The 19,917-nt window shown below is 50.3% G+C and overlaps 1 protein-coding gene across 2 annotated transcripts in view; it reads right to left on the reverse strand.

Moving 5' to 3' along the window:
- PLXNA4 (plexin A4) overlaps positions 1-19,917 on the reverse strand; it is a 487,488-nt gene that overhangs the window by 92,446 nt on the left and 375,125 nt on the right. For both annotated transcript variants that reach the window (XM_069586982.1, XM_069586983.1), the window contains exons 6-9: positions 9,468-9,591; positions 8,659-8,812; positions 7,345-7,444; positions 4,859-4,973 (exon numbers count right to left, since the gene is read on the reverse strand). In XM_069586982.1, coding sequence (XP_069443083.1) covers positions 4,859-4,973; positions 7,345-7,444; positions 8,659-8,812; positions 9,468-9,591 — 493 coding nt within the window. The remainder of the gene's footprint in view (positions 1-4,858; positions 4,974-7,344; positions 7,445-8,658; positions 8,813-9,467; positions 9,592-19,917) is intronic.

The raw sequence follows: 19,917 nt of genomic DNA on the forward strand, positions 1-19,917 counted from the left end.
CGGATCTAAAGACCCAGGGTTGTTATCACAATGCCATCATTAGTTGAAACAAAATCATTCCTTGTAACTGGAATACAGTGACTATAAATGACACATGCTATTGGGCATTCTATTTCTAATAATTGTAACTACTGGAGAATACTTGCCATTAATATAATAACAACAATGATTGACCAGTTCTCTGTTCCAGACCAATAACTTCACCTGAATGCCCTCTTTGTTCAGGGAAAAAAAAGAGGTAATTCAACATGCGTGGTGATAGTCAGTCAACAAAGCCAGTGTTGAAACTGGAAGACGCCTGGATGAAAATCTTCTTAGGGATACAGGATGCTGCTGGGGAGTAGAAGGGCCACCTGGCAGCCTCCTTCTTGGCTAACAAAAGGCCTCTGTCTACATCCACACACTCAAAGGTGGAAAGCAAATGAAAACCTAGGGACTTCTAGAAGAATGGCTGGGCCTGAGTCTCCCCTTCATTCCCAGGGTGTGTTTGAGCCTAGAAGTTCAGGGCTGCTACAGACCTGAGGCTATGTGAGCCCCTTGTTGGGCAGAACTGGAGACCTTGGCCACCCTTGGACACCCACCCGGTAAGGCCACTTCCTGGATGTGGGTTTCTCGTCGATGTTCTCCAAATCATTTCCACTGATAATTACAGAACCTCAGCAATCACGTGGACAAATGGTCCCATTTGATCTACCGGTCTCGTGTGTGTGTGCTAGTCCTTCAGCCGTGTCCGACTCTTTGTGACCCCGAGGACTGTAGCTCCCCCGGCTCCTCTGTCCATGGGCTTTTCCAGACAAGAATACTGGAGTGGGTTGCCATGCCCTTCTCCAGGGGATCTTCCCAACCCAGGGATCGAACCTGGGTCTCCCATTGCAGGCAGATTCTTTACTGTCTGAGCCACCATATAATTTTATATACTGTTCAGTTCAGTTCAGTCACTCAGTCGTGTCCAACTCTTTGCGACCCCATGAATGGCAGCATGCCAGGCCTCCCTGTCTGTCACCAACTCCTGGAGTTCATCCAAACCCACATCCATTGAGTCAGTGATGCCATCCAGCCATCTCATCCTCTGTCGTCCCCTTCTCCTCCTGCCCCCAATCCCTCCCAGCATCAGAGTCTTTTCCATGAGGTGGCCAAAGTCCTGGAGTTTCAGCTTTAGCATCATTCCTTCCAAAGAACACCCAGGACTGATCTCCTTTACAATGGACTGGTTGGATCTCCTTGCAGTCCAAGGGACTCTCAAGAGTCTTCTGTTAAAGCTCCCATAATGCTGTGTGTGTAGGAAATGCTCAGCAGTAGGTAAGGCAGGATGTGAGGTGACCTGTGACAATGTTTCAGAGCACCATGCCATGAACAGGGAGACTGGGTTATTGTGTCTGGAGCCTTCCTCAAAGTCACCATTCAAGTGTGTAAATTTCTTTCTTATCCCTTATTCCTGTTACCAGCTCTTCCGAGAGACAAAAATATAGAAGACAAAACAATGACATTAAAAAAAAAATCATCATATTTCCATTAGCATCCAGGACTTTTTTTTTTAATCTCTGAGGACAATGACCTTCTTCTGCTGACCTAAAATGGCTTGAATCAGCCAATATCCACATATATTTGCTTATTTCTTTTCTTCTTGGTACAGGCTCCAGCAAGACGCTATTGCAACAACCACGATGAAGTGGTGAACTCTGGCCTCTATGTGTCATATTCACAATGGTCTGTTATTGATCTGGGTATAGTGCAATCTCCAAGTTTGGACCAGGAGGAGTGCAGCTTTAAAGCTTCCTTCTCTTGAAATAAATAAGCATCCAAGAGAAAGAGAAGCCAATGTTAATTCCATTCAGTGATGTGGTAAGAGAGACATGGTGATTCCAAGCTATCTGGGAGCCTGTCACTGTGATGGCTTGCCCCAACAATAGTGACTGGGCTGTAGTGGCTTAGTCCTCTTTGCCCCGCCATCCATCACGCTCCTCCAGGCTTTTTCTTCTCTCAAGGACCCTGGCACCACACCCTCTGACGATCCATGAATCCTCAGTGACCTTTGCCACAACCAGGTACAGATGGGAGCTGTGCCTGGCTTGTGATCTGGGCACTTGAAAACATTATTCTTTTATGGAGATCGCTGAATGGCACTGGGAAACGTGGTGGGCTCTTGCTTTATTCTTTTCTGTTTTTTTTTTCCCCCTTCTCTTTCTGAGTTGCAGATGCCAGCTCCTTTTACATATTTAAAAGAAAGGAACTTGGGACAAGAGGAGCAAACAAGACAGAAAAAGCAGAAATGTGAAAACCTCCTTCAAGGTAATTAAATGATTAGGGGCCTTTGAAATCCACCAGATAGCTCAATTGTCTCTGTTTTCATTTTATTCTTGGGCCTCTCTGCACGTGAAATCCCTGCCAGATACACCACTCTGGGAAGCCAGAGGCAGTCTGAAAACCTCTTTGTCTCTGCTCCCATCAAGTTACTTGTGGGTTTCTGAGCAACATAAGGAGATGTATGTCTTAAGTTCTTAGCCCCTGGCTTGGTGGGTCAACCAGCCCTTCTTCTACTCTTGACCTCACACTCTAAGACAAAAGGCCAGGTACAGCCTTTTTTCAGGGTCTTCATGCCAAGATGTGCCCCTTGGCTGCCAGACCCCTGTCTGTCTTATTAGCTTTAGCTCCACTTTGTCTTAGTTCAAGGCAAGCAGAGAATGTAACCATAAAAATTAGACTTACATTCCTACTTAAGGCCAGGACATTACTTCTTTTCTTCCTTTCCCCATGAAGGGATGATCTAGGTCTGGGGCTCTTCTCTGGATTATGAATTCAGAGCAGCCATTTCCAGCCACAGACAGACCCGGTCGTAGAGGCAGAGGGTCATAGAGGGTCTAGAGATTTCCATGGCCTCTTCTTGTTCTGGTCAGAAACCTACAAGGGACTTGATCAGAGCAGTCGAAAGAGGATTTCAGCCTCTGTCCAGCTTCCCAGGCTCGTGTATCCGGCAGGGATTTCATGTGTGGAGAGGCCCGAGAATGAGACCAAAACAGAGACAACTGAGCTATCTGGTGGATTTCAAAAGCCCCGAAATCATTTAATGAGCTTGAAGAATGTTTTCACATTTCTGCTTTGTTCTGTCTTCTTTGTTCCTTTGATCCCCACCTAGTTGGGATCATCCTCTTACTTGACAACTTCGCCATTCCTTGCCTTCCCCTCTACATGGATGGCTCTGCCCACTCTCTGCCCGGAGAAGTCCTGCCTGGCCAGCATATCCTGGGAGAACGGGATCCAGGGCTGGAATTCCTCATCACCAGGCACAGGTCAGTTAATTTTCCTGGGTAAGGAGAGCCCGACACAGTAGATGCTGGTGGTGAGACATTTCCCTGGTGGTCCGGTGGTTGAGAGTCTGCCTCCCAATGCAGGAGACGAGGGTTCGATCCTTGTTGGGGAACTTAGATCCCACGTGCTTTGGGACAACTAAACCCGCATGCTGCAACTAGAGAGCCTGCACGCTGCAACTACTGAACCTGTGTGCTTTAGAGCCCGCACTCTGCAACAAGAGAAGCTTGTACATTGCAACGAAGACCCAGTGTAGGCAAAAGAAAAAAAAAAAAGGTGCTGGTGGTGAGGTGTTGTTCCTACCTTTCAGAGACAAGACAGCTTCCCTCCTGTCCATAAGGGTATGGCCTAAATTAGGGTTCCTGGTGGGGTGGGAATCTAGCCGGAGGGGGAGGGGCACCAAGGCGAGCCTCTCTGTTCTCACCATGCCCTATCCAGTCCCCTAAAGAGCCCTTATGCTTTCTGTACCTGGAAAGGCCCTGCTCTCCCAGCTAAGGTTTTGCCATATGGTCACGGCACGCATGTGGGTGTGTGAAGAGGGCTGGAAGGTACATCCAAGACCTGGGGGTGGGGGCAATATCAGAGCCTGTCTGAGTCCAGCGTTGGCTGAGAGAGTGCCCTGTCCCTGCATCCAGTGGGGTCTAACCAACATGATATACATATCGCGTCTCCATCTTTCTAAGCAACAGCGTTCTAAACCACTCTGTTCAGAACTACTGACCCCATGGTTGGAGTCAAAGAGCACCATCACGTTTGAACAACAGTAGACTTTTCCAAAGTGATTTTACACCCATTACCCTCGAGGTCTTTGCCCTAAAGCTTACATTATCAGAGAGGAGACAACACAGGCATAGAGGATATCTATTATGATGATGAAGACTTTGCAGGGATAAGACTAAAGATAGGAGGGAATAGAAACAGTGCCATGGTCATGGAGCCCGACTCTGGGCCATGATTCACAGAGTGGACCGTGCAGCTGAATCGCAGGCACCTCAGCCCCGAGGGGCCATCAGCTGGTCTGGGAGACTTTGCATCTCTACATGTTCCCACGTGACGCCAATGCTGCTGGTCTGGGGCCCATACTTTGAGAACCACCACTCTGGCAGGGGTGGGGGAAGATTTAGTGACCATCTTTTCATTCTTATTCTCTTTTATTCAATTTGACCTCTTCGATCTCAGCTCAGCTTTCTGGACAACGCTCCAAGGGAAAGCTAGAGGTCTCTACATACAATCCTGCTCTGTACAATTATTTCCAGGACACACACACACACATCTCTGGAATTGTTTTGGAACTCACCTGGTGTGTGGAGGGTCATGCCGGCTGGAGTGACCTGGAATGCACTCCTGCCTGTAACTGAATCCCCAGGACTGATCCAGAGTGGAGAACTTTGCTTGTTTACTGCTTTCAAGAAATGATCCTTTAAGAGGAGGGGTTGGAGAGCGAAGGGGTGGTCCTCCTGGATTTACCTGTTTCCTCTTTTTAAGGGAAAGCCTCCTTCTGTGTCCCTTGCTCATGGCAGGCAGCACTCATGGCTCTGGCTATGGGACCTACCTCAGGCAGCTTCACCCGGCCTTCCTGGAAGGAGCAAGACTTGGGGTCATGGGTGCAGACGTGGCGGTATTTACACCAGTGGCAGCGGTACGGGCTCTCCACACAGGACAGGCACCTGGGCACAGAGGCGGAAAGGCACACATCATAGAACCTGTATGTGCCCAAAGCTGAAAGCCTAAGACTCTAGGGCCTAGCAAAACGAGTCTCATGGTAGGAGAAACCACCCTTACACACTCAGGAAGAGCAGATCTGGTTAAAAACCCAGCCCCTTCCTCTCCAAGTCCTCAGGAAGCTGAGAGTCTCTGGCATCCTCCCTTTCAGTCAGGTACTTGACAACCTGATCCCCCAGGACCTCATCAACCACCCTCCAATTTTACAGGATGGCCCTCACATTGGCTGAACAGGGAAACAGTGAGGTCTGGAGTTGAGGGGCTCATCCAGAGAACCCATAGGAATTAGGACAAACAGTGAAATTGAGTTTTAATCACAGTTGACTCCAGAGTCTTGGCTGACATAGACCCACCCTGGCAGGGGAAGGTCCTGAGGCTGCCCCCCTCAGTATGATGAGCTCTTACAGAATTGGCAACCCAACCTCTACTCATTACCCCAGGAAACACAAGGCAACTTGATAAAAGCACCTTCCTGTTTAAAACCCAACATGGTTCCCTTCTTCTAAAAGGTCAAACCTAAGTGCCTTGGCACGCAGGCTAATCCCTTTGTGGTCCAGGCCCACTGTCCCAGCATGTGTCTGGTGCTTCAGCCAAGCACAGACTGTGCTGTCCTTCCACCTGGAGTACCATTTCTTCTGCCTCACCATCTCCTCTTGCTTCTTTGACTGATGGAGAGTTGGTCTCACTGAAACCTTCATCCCACTCATCCCTTTGTTTCTGTCTCTGAGACAGTACTGGTCTTGCTGTATTACATTTTACTTATTTGCTGTCCTGTTTATCTGCTTGCCCACTAGGCCATGATTCTTGGGGGGTAGGGATTGAATCTTTGCATGTTATTATTTTCTGATCCTCCCTGTCTAATGAGTAACACACTGTCTTGCACATAGGAAGCTTAAAGTCATTTGTTAGACTGAATGGAAACTTAGAATATGCTTTCATGTACCAACTTCACTTTCCTAGAGAGGCAAAAGGGGAGTGAGGGATTAGGTCACTAAGCGTAAAGTCATGGCAAGCTCTTTGGAACAAGGAAGGAAGAGAATTCCAATTGGCTGGGAGGAATGGCTGCCTGTTACATGGGGCTCCAAAGAGAGCCAAGCTCTGGACTCACAGCTGCCATAACCAGACAAAGCCCACAGCTTACAGCCCCAAATATCTTTGGTGATGTTAACTAGCTTGTCCTATATGGTGAAGGAGACAGAACATTATGTTAAAGCCAGCAAAGCTTTTTGAGATCAGGCTCTGTGGTTTTCAAACTGTGCTCCATGGAACCCTGGGAGTTCCATGGAGCTTTTCTGGAGACTGTGTGAGATGTGAGGGATTCCTAGACAGACGGGTTCCAGGTGCCCTTAACTTTCAACCATCTTCTACTTCCATTCATTTTGTATCTTGGGCTTTCACACCTAATTTTAGTTGAAGAAAGGTTTCTATGGTGAAAGAAAGGTTTGTACCTTCTCAGTATGGTCCAAATCCATCCTTTTAGAGAGGAAATAATAATAATATAATAACAGTAAAGTGCACAGTGCCTAAACAATGGGCCAGACATGGATCTAAGTGCTACCCTTGTAATAGCTCTTTTAGCTCTCACAGCCATCGGTGGGGGCTGGCAAGCAATCAGCCATGTACCAGTCAATGGGACCGAGCCCCCACCATGTCAGCTGTTAAGTATGTGGGTGACATCTGCAGGAGGAGAACTACCACGTCCTCATTTACAGAAGACACTGGGGCACAGAATAGCTATGTGGACTAGCTGGCCTGATGCCACAGCCTGAGCCTCTGTCCTCCGTGGCTTCCCTCAGGAAGCAGATGCTCCAGTCAAACAGAGCCAGAGCTGGAGCCTGAGCAAGAGCCAGACCCCACCCCAGGCCAAAGCCTTCCTCTGACCCGTGCCAGCTGAGTCCTGACCCCTCTGCAGGGAAACTGTGCAAGCTGAGCTTTCAGGTGACGTGGGACCACCTGCTCACACACATGGGGCTTCCTCTGGCTCCCCAGACCCCTTCTCTCATCTAGGGTACTGGCTGCTCTGTTCCGCAGGTGAAAAGCACCCCCTCCTCAACAGATGGTGGAAGGTGAATCAGGTTAGACACGTTTTTGCCAAAGAAGATGTATGGGTGAGGGACCTGGAGCTCCCCAGCTCACAGGCTCTCACTCTGCTCATTCTAGCCTCTTCCATTAACCCCATGGGTGCCAGAGGAAGGAGGTGAGAGGTCACCTTACAGGGCTTTCAGATGGTAAGATGGAACAAGGGTGGGGCCTCCTATCTTTGGATGAACTTTGACCCCAGAAACAGGGAGTTGAGTGAGACTGGGGGGCACTTACGAATTGTGGACGCTGCAGTTGTAGAAGACAAAGCTGGTGCTGGCGAAGGTCATGCCCGTCTCCTTTGACTTGAGCTGCAGCTGGACAACGTGGTGGTCCCCTGTGGGCAGAGTCGGCCATGAGGTCAGGTGGAGGGCCACAATCGCATGTCAGGTCCCACTGAGAGCAACACCCTGTGGGAAAGGGCAGCCCACTCCCCAGGAGGTGTGCTTAGATCTCAAAGGACTTGGAATCAGCTGGGCCCAGTCCAGGGCAGAACGGAATAATCCAAGAACAGAATGGCCGCAGACAGTAGCTCTAGTCTCTTCCTGCTTCCTCACTCTAGCCCCAGCATCCACCTCTCATTTGCTTACCAGGTTCTTTCCTGTACACACACACACACACACTCTGACAGGTATTCACACGTGCATTCACATGTATGATGTCCATGCAGGCCGCACAGAATTGTGAACACACGCATTGACTAGCTACCAGGAGAAATGTGTAGGCACTTGGCAATGTTGCCACAAATCACACAAGGAGTTTTGCATGTACATAAGCGCCCCACGAGCCCCTTCCACTTCTGTAAGGGGAGACTCTGACACTCCCTCCTCGGGTGGACTGGTGGCTCCACTCGGGCGGGCGTCCCTGGACTCCTCAGCTGGCACCAGGAAGGAGCTGAGGCCCATGTTTACTTCACAGCCCTGACCCCAGGCCCCTTGTTCTGAGCCTTCCCCAAGAGCCTCATTAATCAATCAGCTCGGAACAAATGTGACAAGCCCAAATGGAGGACCAACATGGAATCAGGCTGCCCAGGCTGGCTTGTGCCTCCCAGCGCTGGGCCTCTGTCCACTCCATCCTTCCCATGGCAGCCGGCCATGGACAGGCAGCTCTGGGGAGGCCAGGCGGGTTGGGGATGGTGTGGACAGCAGTCAAGGTCATAGGCCCTGCAGTGCAGGCAGGAGGTAAGGAGCCAAATGACCCTTGCACCCCATCCTTCCTCCCATGCCAGCCCTCCCATGCTGCAGCAAGCTCTCTAAGCTGGCACACTCCGATGCTGTGCTGGCCGCTCCCTCCCTCACCCTCTTGGCACTGGTCCTCACCCGTGGTGAGGCTGACTCCTGGATGCTCACCTGGTTTCAATTCCAAAGGCAGTGGAGGGACACTCCATCCCCCTCTTTCTGGAGCATCCCCACCAAGGTACACCCTTTCCTCCAACCCGCCCCTCCTGTGTGCTCTCCACTCCCCAACCCCCTGCATCTGTCCTGAGTTCTCCTGGTCTAAGCAGCAGGAGGAAAGACTCACCACCCAGCTTTGCCTGTGGGGACCGCTCACCGTTCTCCTTGATGATCCGAGGCACCTCCTTGGCTGCTGGGGAGTAACACTGGATCTGATTGCCTATCACCAGCCCATCCATCTCTGACAGGTCCTCAAAAGTGCAGTTGACACCAGCTGTCAGCTCCGGGACGTTGTATGTCTCCAGGACCAGCTGTGAACAGCCCAGTGTGGGGAGAGAGAAGAAGAGAGAAATGGGAGAAGAAATGGGAATAAAGTAAGAAAGAGGGAGGGCAAGAGAGATCAGACAGAAAGAGAAAGCATGCGGCAATATTGACATAAAGAGGAAAAGACCCAGTTTATGACAGGAGTGGATGGAAAAGGTAAACAGTAAGAGGCAGAGAAAAAAGAGATTAGCGTCTGAATGTAGTTGGCCCAGGAAATGGAAATGACTATTTAGGGGATTTGTAGGTAGAAAGATGGGCATGATTCCATTATCTTCAATTTTGGAAAAGGGGAACATCAATCACCCAGGCGCCTGTGTCCCAGCTTCTCCCTCTGCCCTGCATCCTTCCCATCTCACAGGCAGGATGGCGTTCCCACACTCTCCCCGTCTCGGGCACTCTTCAGGTCTTTTCTCAGTTTTCCCTGCCTTTCTATCCATTATGCACAGCGCCTCTTCCCCAGTATTCCTGCAAACGTTCCCCTCTCCCATCCCCAGGGACACATTCTTAACCCCTGTCCTGCTCTGGGGTAGCTTTGCTGGCCAGACACAGCCCAGCCCTCCTGGGGGTGGGGATGGGTCTGTGGCCCTTTTGGTGGGGAGAGGGCTCTTCCCCAAGCCCCTTGATCCCGTCCCACCGTCTCACCAGGACGTTGTACTGAGAAACGGAGATGTTGCTGGGGTGGACGGTCAGCCGGACGCACTGCTTCACCTCGGAGGCGAACCTTCGGGGCTCTCTGGACCGCTCACAGCGCTCCTTCCGAGTGCACCTGGGAGGACAGAGAGACCCACAGGGACTCAGGATACGGCTCCTGGTCCCCCGAGGGGCTGGCACGGAGGTCAGGCATTGCCAGCAGCAACTAGGAGGTGCCCAGGACTAATCTTCTAGTTTCCTTCCACCAGCCTGTCCAACCTCCATCACGCCCACGTTGGAAGAAGGCAATTCCAATCACTGGTTGCCACTTATAAACCCCTGAGAGTCACCCCAAAGTGCCCTCAGGGCTTCCTCATTCACAGAAACAGGTGAAAGTCCTTTCTATCCCCCCTCTCCACTCATTCTCAGCCCTCACCACCCTCTCTCTCCTTTGCAAACCAAGGCTGTTCCTTCCAGATTTCTCCTCTTTCTGATTTCCTTGCTTTTGTGCATCCCAGCTGCTCTGTCTGGATGCCCCTCTCACCACATTACCCTCATCCAGCTTCTTCGTATCCCTCTAAACATGGTTCAACCATACTGCCCTCGCCATGGCGCCCCTCTCCCCACCAACCTGCTTCTACCCCAAGTGAAATTAACAGCACTGTGGGCATTTCCTGCCATCTAGAACTTTTTGGACTGTATGGCAATTATTAAGCTAAATGCAGCCCTCTCCTGTCAAGTGTGAACTTCTTAAAAGAAGGAACTATGCCTGACTTATTTTGGAATCCCCTACATACCTTCTGCCCAGCAGACAAAGGTAAATGTGAGTGAGCAGGAGGGACCGAGGGGGTGGGGTGGGTGGAGGAGTGATTAAAATCGCAGAGTGTAGAAGTTCAGTGTGTGCTTTGGAGCCAGGCTGAGCTAGATTCAGACTCCAGCTCTGTGGCCCAGGGTCACTGCTCTAGTGAAAGTGGCTCAGTCCATGGAATTCTCCAGGCCAGAATACTGGAGTGGGTAGCCTTTCCCTTCTCAAGGGGATCTTCCCAACCCAGGGATTGAACCCAGGTCTTCTGCGTTGCAGGCGGATTCTTTACCGGCTGAGCCACAGGGGAAGCCCAAGAATACTGGAGTGAGTAGCTTATCCCTCCTCCTGCAAATCTTCCTGATCCAGGAATCAAATCAGGGTCTCTTGGATTGCAGGCAGATTATTTACAACTGAACTATCAGGGAAGCAGGCTCAATGCATACATGCATGCTAAGTCACTTAGTCCTTAATCATGTCTGACTCTTTGGGACACCGTGGACCATAGCCCGCCAGGCTCCTCTGTCCATGAGATTCTCCAGGCAAGAACACTGGACTGGGTTACCATTTCCTTCTCGCCTTGCTCAAGGTCACCAGCTAATCAGAGAAGCCTGCATTTAAACACAGATCAACTCTGGACCCTCCATTCTCACCCACTGTGCTCTGCCTCCCCAAAGCTTCTACTAAACCCATTTCCCTTGCCATTCTGATGTCCCCTTCTGTGTTTAACGCAAGTTAAAAATTTTCCTCCAATCTTCTTTTCTGGGCTAATCTCTGTTTTCGCCTGCCCCTGGAAGCACTTTGAATATCACTGAGACTTGTGAATGTTCCAGGACTCATCTAGAAATCACATCCCAAGGGTGAAAGGTCAGCTAAGAGTGTGGTCGTCTCCAAGGCGCCCCTGGGCGGCTCTAGCAGACCCGTGGCAACAAGGGCATCTGCCTAAAAGTCTGGGAAGTTAATTTACCAGGCTAGCTCCTCTGCGCGGACTTCATTACCTCCAGCCATTAAGCTAATGTTATGGACTTTTCCAGGGTGTCTGCACTGACATCGCTATTAATAGTGTTATTACTCCCATTAACAGCAGACCCAGAGAGCTGGTACGAACTTCAATTATTCACTGACTCCCCAACTTTGAAGTTCCTGTTTCCAAGAGCAATCAGTAGATCTGAAAAATGGCTTTGATTAAATTATGAAGAGAGGGGAAAAATGAAGCTACTTTCAGCCCAAACATCACCAGGAGTTACCAAATAGAGTTCAGGCAGAAAAGAGGTGACTCTCCTCTGCTTCAGGGGTTTACAAAGGAACCTGGGTGGGAGAATCTCACAATAGGGTCTAGCTGCATGGCTCACTGCTCCCGAAGTTCATGGGACTGCATCTTTCCACGGCTCCCAAGAGCCTACAATTAACCATGTATCATCTCCCTGCAGATTTAGGTCTGCAGTGCAGGAGACCCAGGTTTGATCCCTGGGTCAAGAAGATCCCCTGGAGAAGGGAACGATTACCTAGTCCAGTATTCCTGCCTGGAGAATTCCATGGACAGACAAACCTGGTGGGCTACAGTCTATGGGGTCACAAAGAGTCAGACACGACTAAAACTTTCACTTTGAAGGGAATGGCTACCCACTCCAGTTTTCTTGCCTGGAGAATTCCGTGGACAGAGGAGGTTGGCAGGCTATAGTCAATGGGGTTGCAAAAAGGCAGACACAACTGAGCAACTAACCCTGAGCACAAGCACAGGGAAGCCATCTATAGCTTTCAGTTTTCAAGATCCCATCCTGCTCTGTACTCAGGCAAATTACTCTAAGATCATGGCATCCTGTCCCATCACTTCATGGGAAATAGATGGGTAAACAGTGGAAACAGTGGCTGACTTTATTTTTGTGGGCTCCAAAATCACTGCAGATGGTGATTGCAGCCATGAAATTAAAAGACACTTACTCCTTGGAAGGAAAGTTATGACCAACCTAAATAGCACATTAAAAAGCAGAGACATTACTTTGCCAACAAAGGTCCATCTAGTCAAGGCTATGGTTTTTCCAGTAGTCATGTATGGATGTGAGAGTTAGACTACAAAGAAAGCTGAGAGCAGAAGAATTGATGCTTTTGAACTGTGGTGTTGGAGAAGACTCTTGAGAGTTCCTTGGACGGCAAGGAGATCCAACCAGTCCATCCTAAAGGAGATCAGTCCTGGGTGGTTCGTTGGAAGGACTGAGGCTGATGCTGAAACTCCAATACTTTGGCTACCTGATGTGAAGGGCTAACTCATTTGAAAAGACCCTGATGCTAGGAAAGATCGAAGGCAGGAGGAGAAAGGGATGACAGAGGATGGGATGGTTGGATGGCATCACCGACTCAATGGACATGAGTTTGGGTAAACTCCGGGAGTTGGTGATGGACAGGGAGGCCTGGCATGCTGCAGTTCATGGGGTCGCAAAGAGTCAGACACAACTGAGCGACTGAACTGAACTGAACTGAACTTGCTGCCTCAGTTTTCTCAACTATAAAATGGGGACAAAATAGTACCTACCTAACGTGGTTAGTCATGAGGGCTAAAAGAGGATGTGAGTAAAGCATGGAAGACAGCAGCTGATGTATAATAAGTCCTCAATAAAAGCTAATGCTACTGTCCCATCCCTCCTCCACCTTCCCCATCCAAGCCCTCCAAATCGCAGCTGATGATGAAGTACAGAGCTCCTCTCAGTCTGGCCCATGGGGCAAATCAAAGATGGAAAGAGAAGGATAGGGACAGCACTTGTCCTCTTAATGAGGGAGGGCCAGCCCCAGAGGGCAGCAGGGAGCAAAGAAAAAAAGCCTGGGTTGTAGCTCTGCGTTCCTCCCAGCTGTCAAAGGGTATTGAGGACTCAGCTCTCTTCACAGAAAGTCAAGTTTAAGGTCAGTGTCAGGAATGTTTTGACATTTCTACTATCCCTCAGGGCCTGTGAAGGCGGAAGCTGTGAATGCCCAAAAGCAGACAATTGACCTTAAAAGTGATGGGGAAATGGAGGGGAAGAGTGGATTCCTTCTGGGTTCTTACAGGGTCTGGTGGGGTAATGGCTTCGGTGCTTCTGGCACTCTGATACCTCACTAGCCCAGTCAAGAGCTGGGAAATGTGCAAAGGGTTCATTTATGACCCCTAGTAGGGAGGTGGTGCTGCTGGCTTAGATCTTTCCTTCAAAGGAGCTACAGGGACTTCCCAAAGCATCTCTGCATTCCATGGTGGGGGCAACTTGCGCATGGCGGAAGACCCTGCTTCATCCATTTTCCAGGCAGGACGCAAATAGAGCATGCCGTATGGCTTTGAGTTTCCAGACAACCATTCCTGCCAGCACCAAGGCCGCCCCCACCGAACACAGACTGCAAGAAGTGGGCCCCGGCAAGACAGTCCAGGCCGGGGATTGGAGTCTGACCCTGCTAAGCTTCTCTTCCCTCTCCCCCTCACTCCAGTTTCTCTGCAGAGGGTCCTCCAGCCCCATTCCAGAGATGCTAAAAGCCCTTGGGGACGAAGGCCCTGGCCCCTGGAGGGGTTATTATTCAAGTCAGTGGTTCCAATGAGATTATCCTGTCTAATGAAGCAGCTCCTACCGCCTCCCCTAAGCCTGAACTTTCACTGCTGGAGAGTTCCCAGCCAAGTGGAAAATTAGAAGGAGAGAAATGGAAGAAGGAAGGGGGTGAGGGATAGAGAAAGAGGTGGTGATTAAGTTCTCCAGAAATTAATTCCTAAATACGGCGATAGAAATATTAACTCCCAGGGCTGCCGGCCGGGCAAGCAAATTTCAATTTGGAAGGGGGGCTATTTGTGAGTCCGAACTCGGCGAGCCTCCAAACTGGAGTCAGCGGGGGGCATACATCATTGCTGGTCCATCTCCCCAGGCCCTCCAGGGTGGGTCTACCTGCAGGCCTCGGATATCAGAACTAGCTCCTTGCCTCTCCCCACAGGTGATTCCCTAGTCCTCAACCTTTCACGATGGTCATGCTTGAAGTGCAATATTTGGGGAATCTGTGTTTAGAACATGAAGGAGTTGGAAAAAATGGAATGGAGGTGGGGCTCTCAAATGAACTTTATAGATAAGAGGAACCTTATTCAAGTTGGAGATCCTGGGGGCACAAAAGGACTTGCATTTTGCAGTCAGTTTGGAGCTGACTAAGGGGACATTTAGTTCCTGGTGGCTCAGTGGTAAAGAACCTGCCTGCCATTGCAGGGGATGTGGGTTCGATCCCTGGGTTGGGAAGATCCCCTGGAAAAGGAAATGGCAACCCACTCCAGTGTTCTTGACTGGGAAATTCCATGGACAGGAGAGCCTAGGGTCGCAAAAGAGTCAGACATGACTTAGCAACTGAAAAATAAGAACCAACAATGGAACAAACTGCTCTCTTCGCCCTTTCCCAGGTGGCCCTGGGGCAGCCACACACACACACACACACACACACACACACACACACACACACACGACTGTTTCAGACAAGGTGTGGCTGGTTGGGGTTGCCTGAAGCAGGAAGACTTCTCAGCAGTGGGGTTGTCCCAGCCACCCTGCCAGAACCCTCCGGGGAGGACAGGGAGGGGACAGGGAGCACGGAGGAGGCCCTGGGTCAGACACACGACCCCTGCTTACACTGCCACTAAAGTCAGAGCTACTTCTCGGCCCCCCAGGGGTTGCCCGCCCATCCTCTCCTTAACTTTCAAGGTGTGGCTGTAAGACGGCTCTTGTCACCGCCATTATATAGCGGAGGAGACTGAGCCCAGGCCTGGTCTGTCCATGGACAGGTTCTTCTTAGTTTAACCCACTGCTTCTGCTCTAAGTAGCAGCATTTTTTCATTCCTTTCCTTTCCTTTGTTCCATCTTGGCAGAAGCTATACAAAGTGAGTCCTGAAGAGTGACCCATGCCGAGCCATCCTGGGGAGGGCATCCTTCCAGGAAAGGAAATTGGCAAAGAGGAGGGGTCCCTGGGGCGGGAAGGGAAAGACTGTCTCAAAGCTGATCTTATCTCTCCCCTGTCAGTGTCCTGGGTTACATAAGCCTCCCAGGGGTGATGCTGATGACCCTGCTGAAGAAAGGTAACGTCTGGGCCAATCGATGGGGCTCGGTCTGCAGGGGATCCCGTTACCTTCTTGGCCTGGGCATGGGAGGGGAAGTGGGAAAGGGGGCTTGGGGACCTGATGGTTGGAGGGAGGGTTCTAGGCCCAGGACATGTGAAGGCTGGGCTTCAGGGCTATAGGTGGGCTATCGCATTTCCTTTCCTTCAACCAAGACAGAATAGGCTAGGGACCAGTAGGATGGAGGCCCTGCAAAAAAAAAAAAAAAAAAAAAGGCTCAAGGTGATGGACAAATAGATACCCACTTTGTTGAAGCTTTTGTTAGCAGTGGAACCCAACAAGCCCGTGGGCTGGGACCTGGGCCTGCGAGAGGGCAACAGGAGTGACCCTCTGTGTAACTGGGTTGGCAGGCCTGATTGAGGGTGAGTAACAGGAGGGAGGGTTTCAATTACACGAGCATTTCTTAAGCTTGTTCAGTCTGTAGCCCGCCTGTGCCCTTGCTGGTACAAACAGCCCTTTCAGCCACCTGAGCCACCTGTTGGTGGGGGCCCCTCCTTGAGCTTCACACATGCTCGCTCTCCTCCTGCTCCTCTATCTGTTTCTGTCCCTCCCTCTGTCTCTCTCTCTCTCACACACACACACCTGCTGTCATTCTCTTCCTGCAAAGTTCCCCATCCCCTCACTCTCTCCAACCATGGGAAAAGTTGGCAAAAGTGACAGAGAAAAATGGATGTATCTTGAAATCACAAGGAACCCCACTACTGATGCTCTTTTGCATGGATTTTCCTGGGGTGGGCTGGCTGGAATCACAGCACTTAGCACAGGGTCTTGCCTGCTGTGCAAACTTGACAAGCATACTGATTCTAATATAGACTGTGACGCTCACCCCATCCCTGGATCACAGGCCTGGTTTGCAGGGACTTGCTGCTAGGCAGAAGGTCTAATATGGGTCCCTTTGTGTGCCTGAGCCTAGCAGAGTGCCTGGCACAGGAGGCCCAGGGCTGGTGTGAGAGATACAGGGACAAGTCTGTGTGTATGGGCATGGAGCCTCCAAAGTGATGAAGCCCCTGCAGTCTTCACCTCCCTAGTAAACTCAGGTACCCCAATGGAGCATCTACATGTTATCTGGCATCCTTGTCCTTCCCCACTGCCTCTGCCCAACCCCAGCCTGCTCCCTTACCTCCTGCTCAGCCTGAGTCCTCATCTATCAATTCGCAGCTGTGAATGCCCAGTTGGCATCTGTTTCAGATGAAAGGGATGCAAATGGCATATTTAGGAGAAGCAATGTCTGGCTTTGCCCCGAACTTAAGCAAATAAGAAAGAAAGGCCCCCAGGGAAGAATTAAGACAGGGCATGAGGGAACTTTCCAGATAAGTTGTTGTTCAGTTGCTAAGTCGAGCGCAACTCTTTGTGACCCCACTGAAATCAGCATGCCAGACTTCCCGATCCTTCACTATCTCCCAGAGCACCCTCCAACTCATGTCCATTGAGTTGGTGATGCCATCCAACCATCTCATCCTGTCATCCCCTTTATCTCCTGTCCCTTCATCTTCTGCCCTCAATCTTTCCCAGCATCAGGGTCTTTTCCAATGAGTGTGCCCTTCACACCAGGTGGCCAAAGTATTGGAGCTTCAGCATCAGTTCTTCCAATGAATATTCAAGGTTGATTTCCCATAGGATTGACTGGTTTAATCTGCTTGCAGTCCAAGGGACTCTCAAGAGTCTTCTCCACAATTCGAAAGCATCAATTCTTTGGCACTCAGCCTTCTTCATGTTCCAACTCTCATATCAGTAGATGACTACTGGAAAAACCATAGCTTTGACTGTACAAACCTTTGTCAGCAAAGTGATGTCTCTGCTTTTAATATGTTGTCTAGGTTTGTCATAGCTTTTCTTGATAAGAGAATATTGTACATCTTGATGGGGTGTGGATTACTTTGGTTTATGCATTGATCAAAATTTTTCAGACTGTACACAGAGCCTCTGTTTATCTCACTCTATGTAAATTAAATATTAAATCCTGATTCAAAGCATCTTAGAAGATCCAGGGACCCACTCTTCTCCACCTGACCATGTGGGCCAGGGGTTTCTCCTGGTTATTAACTCTGGGAGGGAGGAAGGATCCATGTACAGATTGTCACAGAGGCAGGCAGCTTGGGTCTAGGATGCTCATGAGCTGAGTGCTCCTGGGAGGTTGGACTTTACATCAGCACAGCCCCGAGCACCAGGTCCTTCCCACAGCCAGGAGGCTCAAGGTCACGGAGAACCACATCTTGAGCCGGCAGGGCACTCTGGAGCTGGGATGCTGCCCCAGGTGGCTACACAGCTGGGGGATGTGCAGTCTGGACTTGGCAGCAGGTGCCCAAAGTTCACATCCATGGCCATTTACTTTAGGCCACGCTGAGAAGAGAGCAGCTGGGCTTCCCAGTGCAGGCTGGTGGCCTCTTTCATGAACTGTCCGGACTTTACCTTGGACCCAGTCCACTCCCGTTTTCTGCCACTTGACAGGAGGCAGGTATTGGTTACTGAGGGGAAACTGAGGCCAAGTAGGAGTCACCTCTGGGACCTGCTCCTGTCATTCTCGTTTAACTCAGCTCTAAAGCGGGGAGGTGGGAATACTCGCAGCCCCCCGTACTGCTGTCTCAGAGCCTCAAGGCCCCTGCTTCTCACAGGGCTCCATGCTATGGGGGGCGGGCTGGCATTGCCAGGCAGGATCAAAGCTGACACAGAGACCGGCCTTTGGGTCCCACAGGCATAGAGTGTCAGAGGAGGCTGGCTTTCCTGATCACCCTTAAACGATGCCAGGTGTGAGAGCCTCACACCACGAGCAGCTGAGCCAACCTTGGCCGAGCTGAACACCAGCTGCCAAAGGCCCCTAAGGAAGACATGGATCTGGAGCACAGCCCCTTTCTGAGAGGCCTCACTGAGTGGGACAAAGAAAATGACTTTCCCATTGCCTTGTAAAATATCATCCAGGCAACTCTTTTACATTGATCAGAACTGATCTGGCTGCTGAATGCAGCCTCTCCCATCGTCTGCATGCCGGCCAGTCTCAGGCGTCACTGTTCTGTTAGGATACACAACTTTGAGTACGCTCCTCTACCCAGCTTTCCAGTCATCTCTGAGCTATGTGTATTTCAGGGTAGGTCGATGGGCCTCCATTTTTCCCCACCCCCACAATATGCCTGAGGACTTTCAAACCTTTCCTTAGCAAACTCAAGGTCTCGTGATACCTGAGACTGTCAACCAGAGAAGGGAGGTTGCCCATCCTGGGCCCTTTGGGGAGGATGTGTTAGAATTTAATAGGTCATTCTAACTTTCAGAGGCACTCCTGGGGTAGAGTGAGGCAGGACCCTGCCTCCACCTTCTTATAGTTGGAAATGACTGGTAAATGTCATTGGTCACATACAGTTCAGGCTCTTAGTAAAAAATCTTAAGTCTTTTTTATTTCTTTTTAATTTATGGGACTTGTGTTTGCCTGGAGAATCCCATGGACAGAGGAGCCTGGCAGGCTAAAGTCCATGGGGTTGCAAAGAGTTGGACACAATGGAAGCGACTTAGCATGCACGCGTACACATATCCAACTCTTAGCATGTTAGGTTTCAACTGCTAACTAGAAGCCTGGGGTTCCTGCAATGAAAGCTTGACTGGGACCAAGTTTCACTGAGTGGGACCCAACTACTGATGGTTTTCCCAGTCAGCCATGCCAAGGCCAGGGTTCTCTGGATCCCACTAAGAAAGGCTTTCAGCTCTCCCCATATGTCTGGGTGGTTATCTATACCCTACTTTCATCCCTCGGTTCATTTTTCAGGATCCATTTGCCTCCACTGTGCACCATTGCCTTCTTTCCACTTCTGGAGAGTCAAATGGAGCCAGCAAGGAAGAGGCATAGGGTGGGAGTGCCAACACTAGGGCAGAGTTTCACCCACTGGTCTCGTAATACCGGGCACAGGGCACTCTGACAGCCAGTTGAATATTTGGACAGCCCCAAGGAGAGCCTGGGCTTCCCAGATGGTTCACATGGTAAAGTGTCTGCCTGCAATGCAGGAGACCCAAGTTTGATCCCTGGATTGGGAAGATTCCCTGGAGAAAGAAATGGCAACCCACTCCAGTGCTCTCGCCTGGAAAATTCCATGGATGAAGGAGCCTGGTAGGCTACAATTCATGGGGTCACAAAGAGTCAGACACGACTGAGCAACTTCACTCACTCACTCAAGGAGAGCCTTTAGGTGCTACACACTTGAACTTAACCCTCAAATACCAGGAGATTCTGGGGAGACACTGAAGTCTGTTAAGTGACTGTTGAATCACTAACCACATAAATGATTTAGCGGCCATGTAAGCCTGGAGAAAAAGAGTCCAATGCCTTTTTCTTGCTGTTCAGCCCTGGAATGTCAGTCTGCAGTCAAACTGCAACCACAATGTCCAGAGATCTCCCTCCAGCCCCTTAGAGTGTAACGATCCCAGGTGACCCCATATCCTGACTCATCACCATTCCCACGTTGACATTTCCATACATTTTTATGGGAAGTTAACAATTTAAAGTGAAGTCAGAACACAAGAAGGGAGATAAGATTTACAAAGGATACAAGGGAGGAAGAGTAAGAAAAGGGAGGAAGAGAAGA

Source organism: Ovis canadensis, chromosome 4 (assembly GCF_042477335.2).
Source record: "Ovis canadensis isolate MfBH-ARS-UI-01 breed Bighorn chromosome 4, ARS-UI_OviCan_v2, whole genome shotgun sequence".
Lineage (NCBI taxonomy): Eukaryota > Metazoa > Chordata > Mammalia > Artiodactyla > Bovidae > Ovis > Ovis canadensis.